This window comes from Nipponia nippon, unplaced genomic scaffold (assembly GCF_047370975.1).
Source record: "Nipponia nippon isolate SJK-2023a ecotype South Korea unplaced genomic scaffold, ASM4737097v1 scaffold_4, whole genome shotgun sequence".
Classification (NCBI taxonomy): domain Eukaryota; kingdom Metazoa; phylum Chordata; class Aves; order Pelecaniformes; family Threskiornithidae; genus Nipponia; species Nipponia nippon.
The window spans coordinates 33396283-33420330 of record NW_028262358.1 but is presented as its reverse complement, the minus strand read 5'-3'; the positions used below and the strand labels follow the sequence as shown (position 1 = coordinate 33420330).

Genomic DNA, 24048 nt, shown 5'->3' with positions numbered 1-24048 from the left:
CAAAGGATGGGGAAATGACTGAGGTACTCGCTGCCGCCTTCTCTGTAGCCTTTGCTGGTAAAACTTGTCTTCAGCAATTCCAGGCCCCTGAGATCAGTGGTAAAGTCTGGAGCAAGGAAGAGTTACCCTTCTTGGAGGCGGATCAGATTATGGAACACTTAAGTGGGACATACACAGGTCCATAGGACTTGGTGGGATGTACTAACAAGTGCTGAATGAGCGGGTTGATGCCATTGTGAGGCCACTCTTGATTATCTTTGAAAGGTCCTGGCAATTGAGGGAGATTCTTGAGGACTGGAAGAAAGCAATTGTCACCACTATCTTCAAGAAGCGCAAGGAGGAGAATCTGGGAAACTATAGGTTATTGGCCTCATGTAAGTCCCCAGGAAGGTGATGGAGCAAATAATCCTGCAGACTGTTTCCAAACACATAAAGGACAAGAAAGCGATTGGGAGTAGTCGGCATGGATTTATAAAGGTTGAAATCGTGCTTGATGAACCTGATAGCCTGCTATGATGAGATGAGTAACTCAGTAGATAAGGGGAGAGCAGTGGATGTTGTTTATCTTTACTTTAGTAAGGCTTTTGACACTGTCTGCCATAACATCCTCACTGACAAACTGATGAAGTGTGGATTAGACAATTGAACAATGAGTTTAACTGAAAACTGGCTGACCTGCTGGGTATATAGGGTTGTGCTCAGCAGCATAAAGTCCAGTTGGAAATCAGTCCCTAGTGGTATACCCCAGGGATTGGTAGTAGGGCCAATACTGTTTAACATCTTTATTAATGATATGGATGATGGGACTGAGTTCACCTTCAGCAAGCTTGCAGACCATACAAAACTGAGTGGCTGATACACCACATGATTGTGCTGCCATTCAGAAGGACCTTGAGAGGCTGAAGAAATGGGCTGATAGGAATCCTGTGAAGTTCTGCAAAAGGAAATGCAAAGTTCTGCCCCTGGGGAGGAAGAGCTGCATGCACCAGTACTGACTGGCTGGAAGGCAGCTTTGCAGAAAAGGCCCTGGAGGTCCTGGTGGGCACCGAGTTCAGCAGGAGTAGCAATGTACCCTTGAGGCAAAGAATACCAGCAGCTTCCTGGGCTGTGTTAGGAAGACCATCACTGGCAGCTTGAGGGGATGATCTTTCCCCCCTGCTTTGAGGGTGAGACACATCTGTAGTGCTTTGTCCAGTTCTGGGCTCCCCAGTATAAGGGACATATGGACATACTGCAGCAAGTCCAGCAAATGACCATGAAGATTATTAAGGGATGGGAGTGTCTCTTATACGAGATGAGGCTGAGAGAGCTGGTATTCTTCAGCCTGGAGAAGGGAAGACTCAGTGGGGATCTTGTCAGTGTGTATGGTCACAAACTGAAATACAGGAAATTTCCTTTTAAACATAATTATTTTTACTGTGAGGTTGGCCAGACATCTGGAGCAGCTGACCCAGAGAGGTTTTGGAGTCTCTGTTCTTGAAGAAGATGGTCAAAGCTTGACTGGACGTGGACCTGAGCAACTTGCCCTAGTCCACCCTGCAGTGAGCAGGGTGTTGCACTAGGAAATCTCCAGAGTCCCCTTCCAATCTTGGCTGTTTTGTGATTCTCTGTTTCTGTTAATTTTTTTAAGATGGTAAGTCTCAGTAACTAGTTACTGTCACATGTTACAAATTTCCATTGGTGTCAGCCAGAATAGGAGATGGGGAAAAGAATTTGCATGGGAAAAGTTTGTAATGCTGGAGCATTCCTTGATCAATTACAGGTTTTGCAAACCTTACATTTTAATAGCTTTTATTCTTGTTTGTGTCCCGCTCTTCTTGTCCTAGTGGCTGTGAGTCTTGATTCTGCCCTTCTGCAAATCTCAACAGCAGATGTAACTCAGCAGGTTGCCTAGCAGAGTGGCAAGCCGAAAATGATACAAAAACTTTTTACCTGCTCAGCAGGTATGTGCTGTCACTAGTCCAACCCCACATGATGTTAGCAGTTTCTTGTCTCTACTGGCTGCCATAGAGGTGCTCACTGAGGTGTAACTTTATTCTTGCTTCGTTAATGTGGCAGCTGCAGAATCACTGCCTGCATTGTGGGCATGGGTTCAGCTGTAATGCGTTCTCTAGGGTCTTCGGGTTGCACATTTATCTCAAGGTACAAGAGCAACTGTAAGGAGACGGGAATCTGTTCCCTGAAAAACTTAAGAATAAAATGTGTTCTCAGCGCTGTATGTCTATTCAGATTTGTGTGCATATGGAGACTCAAGACCAGTCTTTCACAAGACAAATCCATGGAGGATGGGCCTGCAGGTCTTTTGTGCTAAGCAACGCATGCAGTTGCAAGGTTTTGTTTCACAGCATCACTCACTTTGTGATGAAAACATTCATCTTCTGCCCTTTCTGAAAGTGCTGCTTGCTAACGCCGCCTATAAAGTACAGCAGAGACAATCAATCCCATCCTGCTTGTGTGTCAGATCTCTTTAGAAATGCTGAGCCTGAGACTCTTTCTTGGTGTGTTACCTAGCGTGTGTGTAAGCATCTCTGCCAAACTCGGTGCTGGCATGCTGTCTGCAGGGATGGACTCTCTGAAGGCTGGGAGTATGTCTGTGATAATTGGTTAGAAGAAAAATCACAACATTAGACCAAGATTTTATGCTCAAAACCATGTATCCCTGTACTGCTACAGACTTGCTGTGTGACGGGCAAGTAAATTGAAACTGAATTTTTAGAGGAATTTTATAGCTCACACTGAAGTACTGGGCATTGAGTTGTCAGTGCCCTTTTGGGATGTGGCCCAAAGGCTGGTTTATTATGTTTCTTCAGTGGCACTTCACTGCTGCCTTTTTGCCATCTAATTGCTAAATAAACTCAGCATTTGTGTAGCTATGCAGCAAAACAGATTGGGAATTTCACCCAACTGAAATGGGGGGGGGGGTCCTCATTCCTTTGAGTCTTCCCTCCCCCTGCCCCACCCCAGATCAGTTTCCTGACTGGTGTGATTGCAGCTGTATTAGTATTTATCTACTTCAAGATTATTGGTCATTATAGTATTGCCCTAACTCAACAAGAAATCGTGAAATAAGGATCTTATAGGTATCTGGGTACTCAGTATCACACTGAAGCCAAAAGAACTGAGATTTAAAGTAGCCTCTGCTTCAATGCAGGTTAAGCCATTGTCACTAGAATGAGAAATAGGTGGCTAATGTGTCTTACAGTACAGTGCAAGGATTTGGTATGATAGCAAATGAGGAGCCCAAGCACTGCTTGGCTGTAACTATGTGGTAGGAGTTCATAAAGTTAGCTGTGTCCCTCTAGTGCCATATAAAAGAGCTTTGTGTATGTGGTGGGGAAGCCCTTTGGGACAATGAGAAGCAGTGGCAATGGGGCAAACAGAAGGTAGAGGGGAATCAAATTTTGGTCAAACAAAGCATTCTGTTCAGGATTATGTAGGTAAAATTCATAAACTTTCTCTTTGGGAAGACCTCTTGTGTTTCAAAGTCGTGTTTTGAAATGCTTTGAAAATATGAAGTGAAAATGTCTCAATTATTAAAACAAATACATGCTTAATTTCTGCCATACCTTGCTTCCCCACCTTCCCCCCCTCCCAAAAATAAAAACCCAAACCAAAAACCAAAAAACAAACCAAAGCTTTTGGTAAGTTGAGATTGTATTTGTACTTCTAATAGCCTGCTTATACGTCTTTGAAACAGCAAACTACAGTAATTTCAAACCTGTATGGGCTATTTTGCTCCAGCTCTTTGTTTTGCTTCTATTTGTTCTTACGCAGCTCCTACTATTGGGCAGGTCTACATGGGGAGATGCTGAAGTAGCAGGAGGGAGGTTATTGCTAGAAGGATTTGTTCTGTGAAGTTTCCAGCACAGATTTTGGACCACAGCCAAAGCTTGTTGAAGGCAAGTTTCACATACTTCTGGCTGCCTGAGTTGAAGCTTTTGTTCCCATATGTGTCTCGTGTCTTGGGCCAAACCTTGCCTTCAGTAAAAACCCAGAAAGCCTACTCAGTTTCTGGTAGCACTGAAGTTAACACCAGGTAAACTCTGCACATTTTGCTATCCACGTTGTAGTCAGTCAGATTACCACGAGTTATACTTGGGCAGCGGCACTCTCAAAGTCCAATCGGTGCAGAAACCTCCAAGGGGAGCAGTATTCCTTTAAGGCATGGTGGGCACCACACCTCACTGTCACTGGCTGTGTGCTTTTTCTTGTTACCTTCTTATAATTGAAGGCCAGCTGCCAATAACACCATGTGGATTTGGAAACCATGGAGCTGCACAATTCATCTTGCAATTATGCCTCCTCTGGGGTTCTGATATTTTATTGTTTAATAGCACTAAATCCTTTTTAATTAAAAAAACCTTCCAGGGGTACTAGTTTCAGACAGGAGTTATGTGACCAGTAGTCACATCAGTTGCTCCTGTATGCACTGGGCTGCACAAAAGCTGGCTGCAAACTTGCATTAACACAGATGTGGCTGTCATTCAGATCTCCACTCAAAATCTTCTGAACTCTTTGAATGCTTTTGTTTCAGCTTAGGACCTGTCTCTGAGGTGTCTGACACCTGAACTGGCTTGACTGCTGCTCTGTATCTGTATTGGTGTCTTGCTCTGGTACTGTAATGAATTTTGAAGCAATCCTGATTGTCCTACTTGCTGTGACTGAGTTAGTTTGAGCAGTTTTGGGGTCTGTTTCTTTGGAGGAAACTAAACCAGAAGCTGTGCCCTAGGTGTGCATTGGATTCTCTTCAGTCCTGGATGGAGACACAAGACCTAATGATCTGTCTGTACTACTATGAAGTCTTCCAATATGACCACACACGGGCCAGTGGAGGACTCCTGACCTACTAAGCTCTTGTTAAATCCTGACTGTTTCTTGTGCTAGGTAAAGGGCCAGATGGCTTGCATGCCTTTAACTGCTGTTGACCTCAATGCTTTGTAATTCCCTATGCTCTCTAGATCCACCTTTCTCCTAGTTTGAAATCCTTTCCTTTGTTTAACTAATAACTTCAGTTGTCATTCACCTTTGCTTGAATCACTTGTCTCCTATAATTCACTTTACTTTCTATATTATCCTCTCTTTACTATGTTATGTGTTGTAATGGTGACACCTGCTCCTTTGTTCTCCCAGAAGACCAGGTGAAGTACAGCCTGGGGACCCCTGGAAACAATAGCGCTTTTCAGCCTGTGACGTGAAAGACCTGAAAATTCTCTCTGGTGGCAGAATAACCCAGCAGTAATATCAGATGATCTCTGATAGTAACCTTGAGGCTGCCTCTGGCTACTAGAGATGCAGTCAGAGTCTGATTAAATCTAATAAGTTGAAGGGCACCGTGGAGATCTGGGACCACAGCTGTACTTTGCACAATAGTTTTGCCCCATCACAGAGATTGCGTGAACCCAAGCTTCATGTGGGGGCGTGGTAATGCAGAGGCCAGGGATTGGGTTGCTGCTCCAGAGTACCTTTAGGTGCAAAGACACATCCACGTCAGCTATTTCCCATTTCCCCCTGTTATAATCTACGTTTGAGACCCTTTTTCCAGCACTCCCTATTCTCTCTCTGGTGACAGAACTGCTTTTCCTCACGTGTCTTTAGGTAGGTGTGGGTGCTGCATGAGGCTTTGGGTGGAAATGGGGCATTACCTCAGAACTGCCAAGTGCTGGGGGTTACCAGTCTGACCATGAGGATTTTATGCTTTTTTAAAAGCAATTTCCCTAGGGCTATGAGATATAGGCAAACCTTCTTGTAGTGCAGCAGAGATGATGGAAATGGTCTGCACAGTCCCCACCCTGCATTAGTGTCTGGCTTAGTCCTGGCTACTGTTTACATCATGAACTTGGCAAACCCTAGTACTTCCCTCCTGCATGGCGCCTTCCCCTCTCCATAAGCTGTGATTATAGACTTACACAATTGTAATGACATCATGCACAGCAATACTGCAGATCCTATTCCCTGCTACACAAGCAGCAGAAACATAAATGTCGAAATGGATTTTGTTTGGGATCTGAGAGATTCATCTGTGGTGGTTGTGCCCACCAAGGAGAATGGCTGAAAAAGGAAAGAGAACCTTGTCGTGTTTGTCAAAGTGTTGCCACAAGTGCTTTGGGTCTGTGCCATGCCATATCGTGACCCAGGTGAGAGAGGATTACAAGTAGACTTCTGCCTCAGCAGGGTTTTTGGGTCATTGACTGGTGGTGGGGGTGGCCCATACCATAGTGCCCTCCCTGCAGCAGAGTGCTCCCAGGCTGGGCAGGCAGCAGCATGGTGGGGAGCAGGCTGGTCCTAAGTACTGGTTTGGGGTCGGGGGAGTGATACAACCAACTTCATCTATCTGTAAGTCTTGCTCAAATGTTGTCCCACAAACAATGTGGTCCCGCTAGTTTCCTGGGCCCACTGTCTGTGGGACATTGGAAAAGCTTCTGCAGCCAACTTTTTCCTAAAAGTGATTCAGTGCCTTCCCTGCCCTCCCCGCCATCAGATGTGGTTGTGAAGGGTTGATGTTCAAGCAGTTGCACTCCTGGGGCATCTGCTGTGCTGCAGGATTAAATCCGCTGTGCTGCAGGATTAAATCCACTGTCCTGGTCCTCTTTGCTTTCCCCAGGGTTGCCTGTGTTTGGGCACTGTTCAAACTTGGAGGGGGAGGGAGTTTGGGGACAGAGTGCCATAGTGCCACAAGCAAAAAGTAGAAACGGAAAGAAGATGCTTGCTTTTGTTTGTGAGACCTGCTAGGGGTAATGATGCTGGGGCTGTGAAATGCTACTGTCACCTGTGCGAGGCAGACCAAAGGAAACAATCTATGTTGCTTTCTAGAGGTGTCTGCAGAAAGCCCTACAGCTGAGGAAGCAGATGTTTGTGTGAGAGTTTTCCATCAGACAGTTTTGAAGCATATGCATGGCTGGAACATTTGGTTCAGGGGACCAGGTTAAACCTTGTCTGGTTTAATCTCTCTCATTTTTTTGTTTAATCATCCAGTTTCATACTTTGAGATCTTCTTAAAACCAAGATAGTTAGCAGATGGCTATGTGAATGTATAGCTAAACTACCTGTTTGTCTTTCAACATGCAAGAAAATAAATTTTACTTCAAATACTGGATACAGTGAAGACGATTAGATATATTTATTACATTTCTTCCTTTCTTTGCTCTAATAAAACCAAGTTTCCAGAAAGCTCTCCATAATGCTGGAAAGGGGTGTGACCTTTTTTTCAGTGAAAAAGATGTTGCTTTGCATTTGCTAACCCATAAGCAATTCAAAGTTTATACTTCCTTGCACTAAAAGCTGTCTTAAGCTAATTGGCAATCTCAGTTTGCTTAAAAAAATAATAATAAACAAACCTAGTCTTTCAAGTTCACCTCTGCCTCTGTTTGTTAGTCTCCATCTGGTAGTATATCAGAGAACTCTAGAACATACGCTGCTCATCTCAAGGGTAGATATAGGGACTGTTGGAAGAAATAATTTTTAAAAATCATTAACAGATAGATATTATTAACGTGTGTTTATTGTGAGCCATGTGGTGATGCCATTCTTCATTTTATCAATTTTAGTTGTTTAAACAAAATAAATATATTTTTAAATAAATTGCTGGTTAACCTCAGGTTGAGGTACGTGCAACAGAGCAGTGGCTTATGAACTTTCAGCTGGAGTGAGATATGTGACTTCCTTTAGGGACAGTGAAAAGCTACATTCTCTGATTCCTCTTCTGCTGCAACCAAAACCTGGGCATTCCTCATCAAATGTGGAACAGAAACAGACCTTCGATGTGGCTGGGCACTGAAGTGCATATATGGGTGATGGGAGCAGCTGCATGTTGTTCATATGTCAGGTACAGATCTGGTCACCTGAGGCCCTCTAGGAAGAATTTAGTTTTCTGCATTGCTGGACATAGCATAAATGCTGGACAGCCTTACTGCAGGATGTCAGCTTGCTGTGACTGCATCTGTGGGAGTCAGAGTAGTTGGCAGGACTGCATGTTTTCAGCAATTTTTCAGTTATAACTGCCTGATGTTTTCGTTTTGTTAAAATAATTCCTTGAGGTGTACTGTCAAGGATATCAAGGCACACCTCTGCAGAGATATAGCCGAGCCTCATTCTGCAACTGCTTGAGAAGTTGCCCCCAGCTGATCTGACTGTGAATAGGTTATTTAAGTGGGAAATAAACAGTTAACACCCAGCTGCAAGGAAGCTACTGGACTACCTCTGTGCCTTGCCCATGCTAGCAGGTAGCTTAGCTTTCAACAGGCATGTTTGAGCTCACCAATTACCTTAAACTTCATCTATGCTCTCGTTACAGGTCTTGCATAACTGGAGTATATATTATCTACCCACTTTTATTTGTTTGTAGTACCAGTATACTCTGTTAAATGGAGGGACCTCAAACCTTTCTTCATGTTACTTGCACTTAAGAGCTTGCAGTTTTTCACAGCAGTGGACAAAGAGTAAACTAAACTAAACTAATTAAGGGCCTGAATAAACATAGTGCTTGTGTGTGCTACGTAATTAAATGCTTTGCTGAAAACCGTTTATCTTTCTGGCTTCCTTAAATGTTGCTAATTAGTATTGATTTCCCCCCCCCCCAAGTCCCAAAGATGGGATAAAACATGAATATCTGATCTTAAAACTGCATAGATGGAGAGCAACTTGCTAGAAGAGCCATATGATCTACAGCCCACTTCTTCCTCCCTTTTTCAGGAATCCCTGGCACTTCACCTTTGGGTGATGGGAAGTGCTTCTCTTGCATCCAACCTATATGTATTCTCCCACATAACAAATACACTTCTGGTGTGATAGTGAGCTTAAAGGTTGCTTCTTTCTCCCAAGATCCTCAGTTGAATTTGTGTGAAGATACAACTCAATCTACTTGTATATTTGTAAAAGTAAATGCTTTATGTAAAGGCAAATCACAGTCTTTGCCTCTTGAAGTTATTAGCTCTATGTTTGCTCTGTGTTTGAATTTTTTATAATGTTGTCATTTGACAGAGTAGTCGTGCAAAAAATGTGGACTGACTTAAAAGGTGTCTGCATGTAAGTAGTCTAATTATAGAACATCCTCCCTTTCACACCGTTTTACAAATGCAGCGTTAACTTGAAAATGTGCTGACTTATGCAATGGTTGCACTTGTTAATCATGTACACAGTTTTATTTATTTTGCTGTATTATCCTTTTCCACTTGCATGTTTTGCTGGTAACTTTCACCTTGAGAGTTTTCTGTAATAGACTAGATTTTCCCTGAGAGACCCAGGTCCCTGCTATGAATTTTGAAAGTATGTCTAATTCTCCTCAAACATGCTCCAAATGTTAACTATTAAGATTCCCATACATCACTTTAAATTTTCTTTGAATCAGAAGAAAGTTTTTTCTGAGCAACGTGTTTATGAAAGAACCTGGGTACATGACTAGTTCAATGACAGTAATAATGATAGTGGTGGTTGGCGCCTGGCCAGGCTCATCTGACCTTTCTGGAACTAATTTACTTTTTGACAACTGGAATGAGCAGAAATGAATTAAGCAAGAAAAGGATCAAGTGCTCATCAGCATATTTCCTCTGAAAGCAAAAAACTGGCTTCCACACGCAAAACCTGCCTGATAATTGTCCTGAAGCTTAATGAAGCAGGGCATCAACATTTTTCTTTAAACAGAGTGAAAGCATGGGTAAAAATGTGGAAAACATTGCGTTTTTGTGGCTGATGAATGACAGTGGGCCTCTCTAAGTTTTTAAAAAATGTGAGGTAGGATTGGCAGTGGATATTCAAGGAAAGGATTGCACCTTGGCAGGAAAAGAAAAGTTTAAGTCAAAAGGATTGTATGTCCATCCAAATACCTTTCAAGCAATGAAAACAGAGTGGAAATAAAAATGGAATAGAAAACTTGGGGAAGATTACCAATAGAATGGTGTAAGAGTTCCTGATTTTTAGATTAGGGGTAGGTCCCAACTTTGGGATGGAGGGTAAGAATCAGAGATTAGTGTAAAGATGGGCTTTGTAACATAAAGGTAAATCCAGACATAACTGCAGCTTTAGCGGCCTCTAGTCATTATTGCCAGGAAAGATGGTGGTTTCCATAATAAGAGCACTTGGTGCTTTTTTTATTATTTGTAAGAGCTTGTATTTAGTAGCTTATATGTTTGCAGAACTTTGCTTGACTGAGACTCAACACAATAGAAGTCTGTTTTAAGGCTAATGTTTTTTGAGAACATTTTGTCAAAACCTTATTCTGTATTTCAGCATGTGGATGACGATGATGGCTCCTGTGGTATTGGTGATATGCCTCTTGCTGCTCACGGGGGTGAATTCCTTATGTGTGCTTCCTAGACTTCCTAGAGTTTGTACCTACAGTCTCCAGAGGCCACATGAGAGCAGAGCAGTGGTCCTTTCTCCTCAAATCTTGTGTGACGGTTGGGCCAGGTTTACTTTTGGCACACAGGCTGAGCAGGACTTCTTGTGCCCTTGCCGGATACAGTAGGCTCCAGATCAGAGAGCAGAGGTGCCTCATTGATTTCATCCCTCCTCGCTGCTTGGCTGGGGCAGGAGGAGCTGCTGAGGTGCTATGAGGAGGGCTGAGGAATGGATCGTCGAGAAAGGAGGTGTGAGAGGCTGGAGTCAGGTTGCAATTTTGTTCAATTACAGTGTTTTTGGAGAAGGGCAAGTCGCAGTAGGAGCTGAGAGAGGAATAGGAAAGTGCAGGGTGAAGGGGAAGGGTCAGCAGCGGCAGGTAGATCAGCAGCATAGAAGTAAGCATTGCAGCAACAGGGAGTGTTAGAGGAATAGAACTGAAGAGGGTAACCAAGGAGGGAATGCAAGTAGGGAGAGAAAGAGAAATGGTATGATAGTAGCTAAAAGGACAGGCGCAAAGGAGGCAGAGAGAAGAGTAAGGGGTTGGGAGAGGAAGGCAGAGAAACATTATTGTTAGGGTGTATCTGCTACGGAGCTTGAAATTCAAAATTGGTATCCCCTCGTGTAGCAGAGAAATCCATTGGAAAAGCATGCGGATACATTGATGTGGCCCAGGGCAGTGTTCTGAGCAGTAGAATCAAGGGCTGTATTTCTTCTTATACTTGAGCTAGCTGGGTTTGGGGTTTTATTGTATAGTATTACTTCTTATCGTGTAAATGCAACTTATACTCTCTGCAGACCTAGCATTACAGATATAAGAGCAACGTCTGTAGTAAAGGCTTTACTAGTTGATACAATTTTTCTTCACAGCTTCAGATGCTTTAGCTCATGTATACAGAGGTAATAAGCCTTTAACTAATGCCAGAGTGCACACCTTGCTCAATAAAAATGTATGTCTTCACTCTTTGAGATGCAGGAGATGCTTCATTGTATTTGTTCTGCCTTGAAGTACCCACTCTCTTTACTTTCTGTAGATAGTGGGTAATACTTGTGGAGTTATAGTTATCTCTAAATGAAGTTTGATGGTGTGGGTTCCTTTTTATGATATGTTTTGCAGTTGCCTGTGCTGAAAGCTTCCAGTTGTTTAGGATTTTTTGGTTTATCTTTATAACTGTCCTGTGAGAAATGATAAATTAGGATTATTGAATCATTGGTTCTTCATACCATTGTTTTTGAGGATAACTAAATACCACTAATTTCCCTGTTGCCAAAGTTTTAGCAGTTTGATTGCAGCACCTGGCATTGGTTTTAGCCTGCATCTTCTGGAGCTTCTGGTTTTGCTCAGAAGTTGCATGAAACAACTGGTGTTTATTTGCATGTGTACTTCCCTCCCCTCCTAGGTATGCATATTTAACATTCTAGTTATCTGTTGGTTTTTCTCAAAGTTGTTTTTCCTTGCTTTAGCTCAGCAAGCATTATCCTAATGACTTGCCTAGTTGTTTCCTTTTCTTTTAGCTTGTTTTTCTTTCACTGTCTGTGTTTTGTTTGTTTATTTGTGGTTGGTTTTTCTTATTTTTGTGAGTCCCTGGAGCATGGGCATAGTAAAATAGATCCCTTCCTCTGCCCTGGAAAGACTTTAGTTGTGTCCTTTGCAGCCTTTTAAGAAGACTTTTTATTGTGTAATTTTTTGCTTCAGTTTAACGTCCTCTAATGAGATGTCTTCTATTAATTACATTAACTAACTGATCCAATAACCTTAAAACACAAAGCCTCTTAGCACCGATTTTACAAGTTTATTATGCATTATACTTCCAATCATGTCTGTTGCAATAAATTTATTCTAACCCACTTTTATTTATTCTGAATAAAACTTTTAATGTTGCTTTTTGGTATCTTACCAGACATTCACAAAGCTGTACCATTATCATAAATCCTTGTTTTTCATAAACAACCTTCTTTTATTAAATTAAATCACATATCTTTTTGTAGTTCATAAACACTCTCTATTAAACCTAATGCACACATACATGTGTGCATTTTTATGAATTGTCTTTGAAAGTATATTTCAAAAAGTTATGTTAGGTTTCAGTGTGGTCTAGCATAGTTAATGCAGCTCTTTCCCAGTACAAGTTACTCAGCTGAAATGCTTGGAGAGTGTAGCTCCTTTTAGGGTAATACTCTGTGTTAAAAACAGTATTGATTTTCAGGAAGATATTTTAGTTTTTATGAGATATTAACTCCTACCCAGTGATGTATAAGGTTACAACTTAATGAATTCTTTATGATTTGGCAAGGTCTACTTAGCTCGCACAACCGTTATTGGCCACCATTACGTAAGTAGTTTTTAATTATGAAGCTAAATTCTATCATTTTTCCACAGATCTCTTATTCCTTCACTATGCAGAATGGATCTGCTTGTGAGATATGTAGCAGAGGGGGCTCTTCTCTGCAGGATCATTGCCTCCTTAACTGTGGGAGTTTGTGTTGAGTGAGGCAAGATATTGCAGAGCTGGAAAGGATGATGTCTGCACTAGGAGAACTGAATGCCCATGCAGAACAAATTCAGTGGCTGCATAATTTTTTTTGTTGTATAAATCTGGCTTTACTACGTGACTAGAATATGCTTTTTATTTTTTAGATCATCTGTGTACACATATGAGATAATAGCACTTAGTGTTCATTGGGGAGGTGAATTGGTGGTCTTTGAATGGACCATACAAATAAGAAAATACTGTATTTGGTATGACTTGATTCAGTATGCTTAAATATAACTTGACATCTCACAGTGGTAAGGATGAATAATTTCCCTTTAAATGATCTCCCTCTATTCTGTATCCCGAATAAAACAGTGAATTCTGTTGGAAGAAATGTATGACTGTGTACATAGAAACAGTTTTATAGGGTGGAACTAAAACCCACGTAAGTAGCTTTAGCTTAACACTTCCTAATTCTTGAACGTTTAGTTTTATTGTGTTAATTTAATTCCAAAATGAATATTTTAAATAAGAATTTATATGCAGGTGGTATCCCTTGGGTCGTGTCAAACAACATCATCTCCGTATGCAAAGTCTCTGACTTTCTGCTTTTGATAGTGCAGCACAGGGTTCAGGCACTGAGGATTTCCAGGGCATGCAGGGTGGGCTTGTGCAGCCTGTGGCATGGCCTGTGCTCGCTTCATTGGATCTCCTCTTGCACCATGTAAAGGTATCTGTTAGGTCAGTGTAAGCTCATATTCATCTCTTGGTAGGAGTGTGGATGCATGACTCTTTTTCTCTTGTCACTCTTCTTTGCAGTAATTTTTTTTTTTTTTTTTTTTTTAATTGGAAGAGGCTGGAGGGATTCTTGGATCTTTCAAGCTAGGAGCTAGTGATGGGGAAAATTCACAGTAGGGATGTTCAGATCTGTTTCCCCACCTCTCACCCAAACCATGGAACGTAACTGAAAATTATTCCCTGCCCGCTGCAAGAACTTGAAGTGACCACCAGCCTTTCTGCCTTCAAGGCAAAATGCAAAGCGTAGCTGGTTTTCAATTTTTTTTTTATCATTACTAAAGCAAAGGAGTTGGGATGACTAATATGCTATGAAGTAGGAGGAATAGTGGGAAGGGATACTAAATAAAGTACTCATAGTTAAACTGCCTGTTGAGGTAATATAATTTCGGACGATGTGGCAGTGAGCCCAGCATAAATGCGCATTTTGATAAATGTGATTCTTGGACAGCAGTGCAGGCTGGAGCTCCTCCTGCTCCCCAGAGGCTTTGTGATCAGGCTGCTCCCTGCCGTCGTATTTCCAGCTGCACGCTCATGGGCAAGTGCACGAGTCCTGGGTTTAGGATGTCTTCACTGTGAGCAGCACCAGGATTGGGACTGAGCGACACTTATACAGCAGCTTTTACAGCTAAGAGTGGCTCCTTTCAGGAGAGCAGTGCCCAGGTCACACCAAATGATAGCTGAACAGAGCTGCTGATGGGGGTGCAACCTCCTAAATTCTGATAAATTGTTGTCCCCATCAAAGGGCAAGTTGCGAATTTCAGGAATGGACCAGTCTGCTTTGAAGACTGTCACGATGCTCTCATACTAGAGAGTCTCTGTTTTATGGAGAAAATTGTTACCTTTTCCAAAACGTTTGCCCTGCTGGAAATAAGAGAATAGGTATTAATGGAGAATAGGTCTGTAATACTTGACACCCAGCAGCCAGACAAAACTGCAGTCTCTCTTGTTCTTTTTCTCATTCTCTCATCTCTTTGCCTGAATAGAATTGATTGGATAGGACATGCTGTAATTTGTTTTTACAATGAATAATGTTCCAGTTTATCCTCAGGGACAGTTGGGTGAGTAATCTCACACTGACCTTGACACCCTGATGTTGTAAAATGCAGATCAGGTTGGTTGTTTTAAGCACAGAAATCATTTAATTTGGTTTTATTTCTAGTAAAGGGCAGGGCTAATAAGGAAATGTTTGTGAGCCTCCTGCCCATGTGATAATGTATTTTCTCCATATATAAAAGTATTTAGCTAGTTGTAGTATTTGATTTGATTTACAGGCTTATCAGAGAACTAGATATATGTTATTAACTTCAGTGCGAACTCTTGGGCTCTCCTCTCTGTCTTTTATCAGTTTACAGAGACTGAGTTCTGGGAATCAATTCGTGTTTTAAGTGTGATTGACACTGTTCAAATAAACTGGCGTCATTAAGCTGCTGTTCCAAAGGTTGTGCAACTTTTTGAGTGAATGCTTTTAGTTTACAGGTTAAATAAAATCAGATTCCCGATGCACTGGCTGTAGATTTTACTATTTTTTTGTTTGTTTGTTTGCAGAGGATGATAGCCCATTCTAGAACGTAATAAACAGTGTGATTTGAAACATTGACTATGTGGTAACAAAAAGCATTACAAGACAGGAAAAGGGTACTGTAGGATAGCAAGGAGGCAGCAACCACTCGAACCTTCAAAAAAGATTGTCCATCATGCTGGTCTATTAGAACTGAAGCTGATCGTTGTATGTTTGGTATTTGCGTTGCACTAAAGGTAAGAGTCACTCTGCAGAATTCAGGCATGGACAAATGTGAATCATCTCTGACTAAACCACCTGCAAGCAAGAGGCTGAAATTGCCCAGCAGTTGAGGGGGAAGCTGTGTGTGTGCCTTCCTTCTGTCATGGCACACAGGCAGCCTCCAAGCATGTCATTGTTAGTTTGTCTCCATATGTATTAATAACTGAATTGTTTTCAGCAATGGCTTCATATGAAAGCTGAAGGAAATGAGATTCCTGGTGAGCTTTGGATCAGGCCCCTGGCAAAGAGAGAATGTGTATGAATACTATCCCTTTATCCGTTTTAGGAGGTTGAAGATCTCTGCCATCCTGAGCCATGACCAGCTGTGCAGAGAGGGAGTCATGAAAAGTTCATGTGAAAAAATTGTTTTAGGAACATTTGTAGGTAGCTTTAATGCAAACCACATGCTTTCCTCTGACCAGTAAGAATGGTAAGATGCTTGCAGTGCTTGAATCAAGACGTCCCTGATTAAAAGCCAGTGGATCTCTTTGAAATTAGTTGGAACTGCTTTCACTAAGCAAAGATGAGAATTTAGCTTGTATATGAAACAAAAAAGATCTAAAGTCTCCACTTTAGGTTTTTATCAGTTATTTTGGAGACACACCAGAGCAGAGTTTCTGGCACTGAGACTGTTCTCCATCCCTCACCTCAATGAGGCAAGACCAGGGAAGAGTGTTCAGTTAAGGTAACGTCTCTTCTGAGCTGTCAGTCATTAACAGCCTTTTCCTTGTGTTTGGGCGGTAGCAGGTGGCTGCCTGTGATGTAGCCTGTTGCCCAGAGGATGAGTAGACAGAGGCTGTTTGCCTTGTGCTTCTAGGAAAGAGAGAAACCAGGAATGGCTACAGGATGATGCGGTTCAGGAGGGGTCTGCTCCAAAGGCTCATCCTGCAGCAGCTGTGCTGCTGCCGTGAAGGTGGGGGCTCATGGGACTGTGGCTCTGGGCCTCCTTTTTGGGGGGCTTCTGCAGCCGATCACGCAGCTTGCAAAGATGTTAGCACCCCTGGGCTGGGTTTGCCTCACAGGTCTGGCACGGTCCTGGTGTTAGATGTGCCTGGCTGCAGGTGATGAAGGGTCTCTTGTGTAGTGTATATCCATCACCGAGCCCTTCACAGCCCCTACAGTAAACCTCTGCTGATGTTGTGTGGGTTCTGTGGTGGTTGATACATAACTGAAAATGATCTATTTCCACAACAGTAAGACTTGTTTTTGCATTCCTGAGAGTAACTGACTGCCTGCAGTACATCAGCCCTGCGCTCTCTTCATGTCATAGTTTGTCTGGTCTCTCAACTCTTTCATGAGCATCTCTCTGTGTATCAGCCAGACTGCCTTAAAGTCTTAAGTTTTCTTTTTTAACTTTTTCTCTCTGATAAGCATTTTGGCTAGTAACTGATTCCATAGACCAGATGTATGTGCTCTCACACTCTCATACACAGTCTCATCTGTTTGGATTTTTGGTTTGATTAATTCTTTTACTTCTTAAGGCTCTTCCTGGATACAGGCAGCCTAGTTCATCTTTATTTGCCTGTGGGTCCTGCATTGACCACCACTGTTTTGGCAAGCAGTGAGGCTATGACAACCTGACACAGCTGGCTTGTGGCTACCCAGAGGTCCATAAGAGCTGTCAGTCCAGTTTGAGTGTTTGTGACTCCTAGATGTGGCAGGAACTCTCCTTTCCAGTATAATAGGGTAACATTCATTTTTCTTCATATCTAAATTAATTGCCTTGTCTTTCTGTCTGATGGCAAATTTCATGTTTCCTCTACTGTAAATGCTTCCCTTCTCTAATGTATGTCAGGCTTCAGCATACAACAGATTTTCCTCCTCGTTATTTGAAAAGAAGTGTTATCAATAAAATGAAAATTAAAATGTGTCATGATGATTTGGAGAGAAAATAAATACACTGAGGCTAAGCTTTCATCCCAATTAGACCTTGACAGTAAGAAATACTGGGGGAAAAAGATTCAGAGAGTTTCAGAGAATGTGAAATAATGTGGGGTTTTTGTTTGAGGTTTTTTTGTTTGTGGTTTTTTTGTTGTTTTTTTTTTTTTTTAATCGATTCTCCTTTAGCAAGTTTTTCTTTCAGGAATATAGTGGAATTTCTTTTTGTGTGAGGTTGTTTCTCGTAATACTTTTGTCTTGTAATACTTCTTGGTTACAGTTCATGCAATGGCAGTCAGACTGAATTTCTGAGTCCTGTGACCCTCTGGACTTCAATCCCCTGGATTTCACCTTCATTGGCTTCTAATATATAATATTTACTGATTCCTAGAGCTGCCTTTGCATAGGTGTTTTGAATGGCTTACTTCAATTTGCTGTCCATTAATCTTGATGGGGGCGGGGAAAACGGATGCTTTCCTACTTGCTGCCTTCATCAGGTGTGTGATCCTTAACACTGTAGCAACATCCTGGCCAAAGGAAGTGGTTGGCACTGGCAGTAGGTGATGAGAGCAGGTGGCAAAATATTCATAGCTGTTATATGAATGTATATGTTGCATGTGCTGACCTAATCTCTCCTTCTGTTTTTGTGTAAACATATGCAAACAGATATCCTTAATAGCAAGGAAAAACCTCCACCAGGCAAACTTAATTTTTATATCATCTTTATATTATGTCATACAGGTATATTCAGTACACCAATTACAAAAGCAAATAGACTATGCCTACCAAAACCATTATCAGTTGCCATTTAGCATACTCATTAGAAATGGCTTATTAGAATATGAATGTCTATATTATTTTTTAAAACATCATTCTTCACTTAGAGTACCTACTACTAGTCTACCACTGACAATTATCAAACAAATTACTAGTTGCCAACTAATACGCAAATAGCCTACTGGGTTGTTATAATTTCAAATAAGTTTTAATATTTTCCTATTGAACAGAAATGTTGAGCTCTAATGAGTTCTAGTTTGCAGTAATGAGGGAGCTGACAACAGGATGAGGTTGCAGCAGGCAAGGCTGGGTTTGAGCAAAAGCTGTAATTGAGACGTATTTTGATATTCGTGTAGAACTGAATCCTCCTAACTCGACTTCTCATGCCTCAAAAGGTTATAGGTGTCTGTTTCCGAATATTGCCTCGGTAGAAGCTGACTCTGTTTGAGGGACTGACCCAGGTTTTTGAGGGGTAGCTTCATAACATAGAATAGGTCAGTTTGCTGGGTCAGGAATGTGATTAGTAAGAAACGTCGTTTGCAAAGCAGCCAACATTGTTACTCTAGCTGTGCTCTGATACAGGGGCACCTCCAGGTTGCTTATGTACAGCTGTAAAAGTTGTTAGACTTCCCCAATACTCCAGACGCAAGAGAGAAGGTTTCTTTTGGTACACTGTGGTTGAGTGCTCCTTCCCCTTTGTACTTTTATTTGATTCTTCAGTCTGATGTAATTTTATTATGAGCTGTTTCATTGTACCTGCTTTTACAAGATCAAGCCGCTAACTGCTTCAGAAAGGCGTTTTATTTATTGTTGGTTTTGTTACTCAAACATGCAGACAGAAGGAATAAAAAGAGTACATGGGTAGTTTAGGCAAAGATTTACAGCTTCGTTTTGTAGCACAGGTGTTTGTATAAGCATTTACATTTTGGGGAGCTTGTGTTAGCATACCTATTCTGAGGTTTCTTTGTCTTTGGATCTACATGATCTCAGAAAAGAAAAAGCACATTTACTCTTTGTGCACCTTCTTTTCCCTGTGAATTTTCTAGCTGAGGCTTAACGTTTCCAAAATTTGTGTCTTAAAATCTAATATTTCAGTGAGGTGGAATTTATACATATTGTAAAATCCACACAAAGATGGCAGCAACTATTTCAGACTGTTGCTGCTGCTGGATGGTTAGCAGTTGTCCTGGAGTATGTGCCATCTGATCCCTTTGCAGCTGTGTCCTCCTAAGCTGCTCCCTGGCCCTGTGGATGAGCAGTAGCAGCATCTGCTGCAGGCGGGATGCGGGCGAAGCGCTCCCCCAGCAATGCTGCGGCTTCCCCCTCCAGCCAGAAGAGCGATTGGTAAGGAACAAAGGTTGCACTGAGCTTCAGACCACTCTGCGCATCTTGCCCCATCAACAGGCTCTCCTCCGGTTAACCCTGTGGGTCATTTTGCTTCTGGCAGTGCTGCATGGGCAGGTGTACCGGTTTTGCACGCCAGAGGGGACGTGGCTGCTGAAGGAGAATTCAACCCTGCCCTGGAGGAACCTGTCTGAGTGTGAGGCCTCTGACCAGGTAAGAGTTTCCATCTCTTGCTGCTGTTGTTGTTTAGGACAAAACAGAACAGAGGAAAAGCATAGTCATTGATGCCCACGTGTTTTTGTCCTGTCAAAGTCATCTTTACCAACTTATCCTGGGTGCCTCACTTCGGTGAGCCTAATGGTAAGGGACGTCAGGTCTCTCCCGTTCAACAAAGGGAATGTGGAGGGTAGACGAGAGTAGGTTTAAACGTATGTGAGAGAGCTAAGGGAAGTGAACCAGGTGGTCCCAGCTGCAGTGCAGTGCAGGGGGCTCAACTGCAGCCCACCCGAACCGGAGGAGTGACTGACCTAATGTTATTCCTTTGCCTTTTCTTCCATTGGCACGTTGTTACAATAAAGTGTCTGTTTATTCTCTCTGTCTTGTTAGCAGCTATTAAGGTGATTAAGATGAACTGAAGGATATTTGCTTTTTACCTTTGGGCAGGGGGGCAGTCCCTGCTTTTTGTTTGGTTGTTTTTTTGTTTCTTTCTTTTTACCTTAATTTGCTGTGGGCGATGGAATTAGGCTTGTCAATGTTATTTTCTTGCCCTAGTGCTTTATACTCTGCAGGGAGCTGAGACACCTGGCACCAAATGAAGGAGAGCGTAGGGATTTCCAGGGGATTTTTGTCAGCCATTGGCGTCAGCCAGCGCACTGTGTGCGTTCCCATGACACGTGATACCATTACTGCTGTGAGGCTCCAAGGGCGATGCTTTTATTCGCATAAATTGACTGCACTCTCTCTGTCCCAGGCTACTGGGAACTAGTATGTACCTAGCGAAAACAGTTCAAGGATATGAAATTCCCAAGTGCTGCAGGATCTGTGTCCTCTGGCATTCCCGTTGCTCAGTGCCTCATTCTTCAGAAGGAATAAATGGCTGCAGACTAGAAGGAGATGGGAAAAGAGATAGTTTCTCATTCTCCAAATATGTTAGATTCAATTTTTTCCTTTAATTTGCAGCCTTATTCCTTGTCCCTTCCATGTTCTGGGGTATCCCAGCAGAGCGTGTTATCTTAATGCAAAGTGTAAGCCTGGTCGTTTGACTTTTCCGTGTTTGCCACTATGGTTTCTTCCAGAGCTGTGCTGGGACATGCCAAGGAGAGAGATACCTAATGGTAACACTTGGTCATTTGGCACCTGCCTCCAAGTTTCCATGAACTGATCTGGATTCTGAAACCCAGCGTACATGGTGTCACTCCCTGAAATGTGAACAGCCATGTTTGGTTTTCCAGCTAATGTATATAGAGCCCCCTAACAACCTACTTTGTTTTATGCATCTTGTATATGAGAACAACAGGTTGTTTTGATGTTTGCTGTGCATTATGTTACAACTGTTGCTAAAACAAAATCCGAAGGGTTTGTGAGTGAATCCTTATTAAATGACATTGTTTACTTAAGCGTGCCGTGTGGTTTTGATCTGCATAGATGTTTTAAATTGTCATGTCTCAATAGTTTGCCTGAGCTTTGATGCTGAAGAAATTTTTCTTTTCTCTTTGTAAGGCAGCTCTCGTATCATTCCCTTTAAAACATTAACCTAGCAAATCCCTGAGGAACAGCCTGTATGTTCACCTTAAATCCTCCTGGCTGTGCAAAGTGCATCTGAATAGCTGTACTTATTTCTGAAGTACAACGAATGTATTCCTTTGTACAGCACAGGTCTCAGGAGTCAACTGCAGAATTAGCAGCTTGAAGGGAAGTAAAATGCCTGAGTCTATTTAAACAAAGATAGGTGCTTAGAAATGAACCAGAATAGAGAATATGAATGTGCCTCAGAGGCTGAGCAATAAGCCTGTGTTGTAATTCAGACCTGCCTGTAGCTTTTCAAATACTTCTCTTCTCCCTAAAGATTTTGGCCAGCACTTTTAAGCAAGGGTCTCGATGGTCATGTCTTCTATAGTGAATCTGAAGAGAGCCACAGCCCAGGACTGTCAGGGGGGTGTGAGCATCCCTGCTCCGAGTGACTGTCCCGAGTGACATCGGGTCACTCCCTCCCAGGCAGTGCTGTACCGCCTAGGTCATGAGATGGTGTTGGGCTATGGTTTGTTACCAGGAGGTTGCATAGTTGAGGCTGAAGAGAAACTATTTGGTGGCAGAAGAGAGTTTAGTTATGTGAATGCAAGGCATGCTTTACCTCAGAGTCAGCGAATGGGACTTGGCTCGTTTTATTTCTAAGCATAGATGTAGCCAAAGGACCCCCCTCATTACAGCAGTAAGGAGACTTGCTTTAAGTGTTCAAGTCTGAAAACATCGGCTTTGCCATTTTTACTGCAGGGTCGTGTTGTGTCTGTGCTTCCTGTGCCATCTGTTTTAAGACTTGCTTGTCTGGTAATTCATGCCTCTCCAACTTTATTAAGAAATAATGTTACATTATCTATTTTCTAGCCTGGCTGCAAAAACCCACTGTTTGAGTGAACACCTGGGAGCAGCTGGGGAATTAAGATTAAATTTTTATTTCTTTAGAGCATATGGAAAGTGGAAGACTGATTTGATATGTGCATTTAAACTTGAAAGTAGGAGAATGACTTCTTGTTATCATTAAGAAAAGTTAGAAAGCAGCTGGGAGAAAAGAACTGAAGCCCATGAGCTCTGTCTTTCCCCCCCCTCCTTTTTTTTTTTTTTTTTTTTTTTTCTTCTCTGTTCTCCTTTATATGCTCTCAGGATGCACCAGAAGAACAGCTCCTGAATTTGTCCATCATATACACCATTGGATATGCTCTTTCCTTCTCTGCCCTTGTAATAGCAACTGCCATTCTTCTTGGATTCAGGTAACTGATGAAGCTCTGAAGAGAATGGAGAAAAAAATGTTATGTTTTTCTATATGAAAGTATCAGACTTTGACAGGAACATTTGATTCCCCCCCCCCCCCCCTTCTTCCATCACCTCATTATTTCCTCTATCTTATGTCACTTCTGTGTTCCTTCCTGCAACCATTTCTTGCCAAAATGCAAGTAAATTTCCTAAATTTTTGCAGTGTTACTTGTATGAATGTGTGGAACGCTTGTGTTTCATCAGTTGAAATATGTTGTTGTGATTTTTTTTATTTTAATGAAATTTCCAGTGGAAGAGATGGAAAAAGAGAGAGATTCCAGCATTCCCTCCTGGTGTTGCCTTGCAGATAAGGCACTAGTCTGGGGTGTGTGAGGATGTTTAGGGCAGAAGTTTTCATCTTGCCTTGCTTGGAATTACACAGAGCATCAATCTCAGTTTGGCCTATTTCCCAGCCCTCACATGCAGGGTGTATTTCAATGCAGAAGTGGATTTTTGACACAATTTCTCTTTTTGGAGAACTTTTGGAAATCCTTATTTCTTTTGCAATATGAAAGAGAACCTAATTTTGAAACTTGAAAAGTTTCTGTGAAATAAATTGCTGTCACCTGGTCAGATTGGCATGTTGAGTTCATCCAGGTGTGCACCAACACATTGCATGAAGAGACTATTGGTTGCACATGCCAATGGTACACTGTGTAGGTTTGGTTAAAAAAAAAAAAAAAAAAAAAAAAAGGAAGAAAAAACCAAAACAAACAACTTTGGACTCCAACAGAGAGGTCTTCTCCCCCCCCCGCTTCTGTAAATGCAAGAAGTGTCTTGATTCTAGCCAGACTTTCCTGCAGTTTGGGGATGCTGAGCACAGGAGACTGATACTTAGGATCACATCTTTGTGTTTTCTGCTCTGTTGTGGGAAGGAAGTCCCTTGCCATGAAGTGCTGCTCCCTGCTGCTGTATATAGCCAGGTCCCATCATCCCTCTTACATGCTGATGAGGCTGCCTCCTAAAATGTATAGTTTTCCATCTCCTGGTACTCTTATTTGAAATCAGGTCAGGAACCTTCAGTGCTCTGATCCTTAAGAAACTTTCTTCCCTGACTAAAGAATTATCATAGCCAGTTAATGATCATTTGCTCTGGTGCCAGCACTCTGTTAGCAAGGCAGTCCCTCTCCTTTCATCCCTCCTAAGTGTTTATACACCTTGCATATTTAAAAAGATCAGTCATACCTTTTAGCTTCTAATTTCCAAAACTAAAATGACGAAAGCCACCTAATATTGTACCACACCTTTTAGCATTGTTATCCCTCCTTGCAGTGGAGAAGCATAGGCTAGTAATCTCAAAGAAGATCTAAAATGACTACAGAAATGCAGAGACATGCTCACCCTCTGTGAATGCCACGTGATAATTATGATTTATACGTGCTGTACCAGTGCAACTTTGGGACTTATCTGACAAAACACCAGATGGTCTTGAAGTCTCCAAATGTCTCCCAGGACAAGTGCTTTCTCCTTGTTTCACCCATCAATGACGCTTTTTGAGTAATTTTAGCAGTCCAAATGTAAAGGTTGTAGAGCTCAACCATATACTTTTTGAAGGAAGGAAGGATATGCGTGTTTCTGGACAGGGAACAAAGAGCAAGTTTTTTACTGAGGACTGGTAGGAGAGGGAATTTTGATGCCCTG

General features: G+C 42.1%; 1 protein-coding gene across 3 annotated transcripts in view; it reads left to right on the top strand.

Annotated features, from left to right (window-relative positions):
* Window positions 1-24048, top strand: part of GLP1R (glucagon like peptide 1 receptor) — a 91462-nt gene that overhangs the window by 35660 nt on the left and 31754 nt on the right. For 2 of the 3 annotated variants that reach the window (XM_087776732.1, XM_087776733.1), the window contains exons 4-5: window positions 19484-19593; window positions 22258-22364. In XM_087776732.1, the coding sequence (XP_087632858.1) occupies window positions 19484-19593; window positions 22258-22364 (217 nt within the window). Of the gene's footprint in view, window positions 1-19329; window positions 19381-19483; window positions 19594-22257; window positions 22365-24048 lie in introns of those variants that run through there. The other variant, XM_087776734.1, reaches the window with a different exon arrangement.